The 2,500-nt window shown below is 51.5% G+C and overlaps 1 protein-coding gene across 1 annotated transcript in view; it reads right to left on the bottom strand.

Annotated features, from left to right (window-relative positions):
- The window catches only part of LOC143277588 (hemicentin-2-like), an 86,256-nt gene that overhangs the window by 10,951 nt on the left and 72,805 nt on the right, over positions 1-2,500 (bottom strand). The window contains exons 38-39 of the mRNA XM_076582467.1: positions 2,333-2,444; positions 998-1,202 (exon numbers count right to left, since the gene is read on the bottom strand). Of these exons, the coding sequence (XP_076438582.1) occupies positions 998-1,202; positions 2,333-2,444 (317 nt within the window). The remainder of the gene's footprint in view (positions 1-997; positions 1,203-2,332; positions 2,445-2,500) is intronic.

Below are 2,500 nucleotides of genomic sequence, written 5' to 3' on the forward strand. Positions count from 1 at the left end.
CTCTGATACCTAACATAAACTTCTTTTTTTTTTCTTTTTTTTTACACTAATATTCACATGCATTCCCTTTCCTTTATACACTACTTTACTCCTGTCCGTCTAAAAACACTTATAGTGAATAGACGTTAAACTGAAGAAAAACACACGGGGGCGCGCGCGTGCGCAGACACACACACATGCACACACACACAATAAAACTTTTATAGACACGCGCACACACACACATTCTGCTGACATCGTCAACACCATCAAGATCAGCACTATTACTGTACCATTATCGTCGTCCAAATCTCAAAGTGTACACAAGGCTACAACATACAATAATCATATGCCCCCCCCTCCCCCCCCCCCCCCTCCCCACACACACACACACACCACCTCATGCACCCCCCTCCCATGCCCCCCCACCCCTCCTATCCCCCCAGCACCCTCCTCCTTCTACTCCTGTTATTGCCTACATGGCAGGGTGAATAAACAAAACGGTCATGCACGTGAAATGTTTCATGCCTGTCTGAGCGGGTAAGTGTGCGTGCCTGAAATCTGATTGAATGACACAAGAAACGAATGATGAGCGCCCAATGGTTGCCGTCAGTCGGCTCTACCGAGGTAGGCAGCCTGGCTGTACAAATGACCCCGTAAAGCGCTTAGAGCTTGGTCTCCGACCGAGGATAGGTGCTATATAAGAACCATATCAATATATAAGAATCCATATCAATCAATGACTCCATGTAGTGCATAGAGCTTGGTCTCCGACCGAGGATAGGTGCTATATAAATATCCATATCAACCAATGACCCCGTGTTTGTAAAGCGCTTAGAGCTTATCTCCCACCGAGGATAGGCGCTTATATAAGTGTCCACATCAATCAAAAAGCACTTAGAATTTGGCCTCTGTCAGAGAACAGGCGTTATATAAGTGTCCACATCAATCAAAAAGCACTTAGAATTTGGCCTCTGTCAGAGGACAGGCGCTGTGCAAGTGTCCACGTCATACTCACTTGTCACTCTGTCCCTGGGACGATGCACTGTCGCCCACCAGGATGGCGGAGGAGGGGGAGGAGAGGACCTCACCGCCGCGCACCTTGTACCAGAGGAAGGAGGGAGGGGGGTAGGCCAGCACGTGCACCCTGACCGCCGCCGTCTGCCCCAGACGACCCGCCACGTAAGGCTGGAAGAACACGCGGGGATCCAGGCGTGGAGAGCCTGGGGGGAGGTGGGGGTGGGGTGTGGGGTGTGAATCAGTTGTCGGGTGGTGATAGGGGTGATGGGGGGTGATGAGGGTGGAATGTGTTATCGGGTGGTGATGGGGGTGATGGTGATGATGGGGGTGATGGGGGTGATGGTGGTGATGGGGGTGATGGGGGTGATGGTGATGATGGTGATGGGGGTGATGGGGGTGGAATGTGTTGTCGGGTGGTGATGGGGGTGATGGGGGTGATGGTGATGATGGTGATGGGGGTGATGGGGGTGAGGGTGGTGATGGTGATGGGGGTGATGGGGGTGAGGGTGGTGATGGGGGTGATGGGGGTGAGGGTGGTGATGGTGGCGATGGGGGTGATGGTGGTGATGGGGGTGATGGGGGTGGAATGTGTTGTCGGGTGATGATGGGGGTGATGGTGATGATGGTGATGGGGGCGATGGGGGTGATGGTGGTGATGGGGGTGATGGGGGTGGAATGTGTTGTCGGGTGATGATGGGGGTGATGGTGGTGATGGGGGTGATGGGGGTGGAATGTGTTGTCGGGTGATGATGGGGGTGATGGTGATGATGGTGATGGGGGCGATGGGGGTGATGGTGGTGATGGGGGTGATGGGGGTGGAATGTGTTGTCGGGTGATGATGGGGGTGATGGTGGTGATGGGGGTGATGGGGGTGGAATGTGTTGTCGGGTGATGATGGGGGTGATGGTGATGATGGTGATGGGGGCGATGGGGGTGATGGTGATGGGGGTGATGGTGATGGGGGTGATGGTGATGATGGTGAGATATATATATATATATATATATATATATATATATATATATATATATATATATATATATATATATATATATATATATATATATATTGAGAGAGACAGAGACAGAGGGAAAAGAAGAAAAAAAGAATGAAAAAAAATGTATGTATGTATGTGTGTGTGTGTGTGTGTGTGTGTGTGCGCGCGCGTGCGCGCGTGTGTGTGTATCTGTGCAATATGCGACTATCAGTGTGAATACCTGTCACAGATATATACAACATACGTACGCGGGGATAAAAAAAAAATTTAAAGAAAAAAAAAGCTCAATACGTCCACGCTCGTTGTGCACGCAAACCACGTGCACGTGCAGCACTTACACAGGACCTTGAGGTCGGCAGTCAGCGACACCTTGGCCCCCACCCCATTGTCGGCCTCGCAGGAGTACCTCCCAGCGTCCAGACACTCCGCCTGCTTCCACTGGAGCTTGGCCTGCCCCGGGAACAACAGTCACCAGTCCACCAGCCAGGACAACATTAAACACTCAA

This window comes from Babylonia areolata, chromosome 34 (genome assembly GCF_041734735.1).
Source record: "Babylonia areolata isolate BAREFJ2019XMU chromosome 34, ASM4173473v1, whole genome shotgun sequence".
Taxonomy (NCBI): domain Eukaryota; kingdom Metazoa; phylum Mollusca; class Gastropoda; order Neogastropoda; family Buccinidae; genus Babylonia; species Babylonia areolata.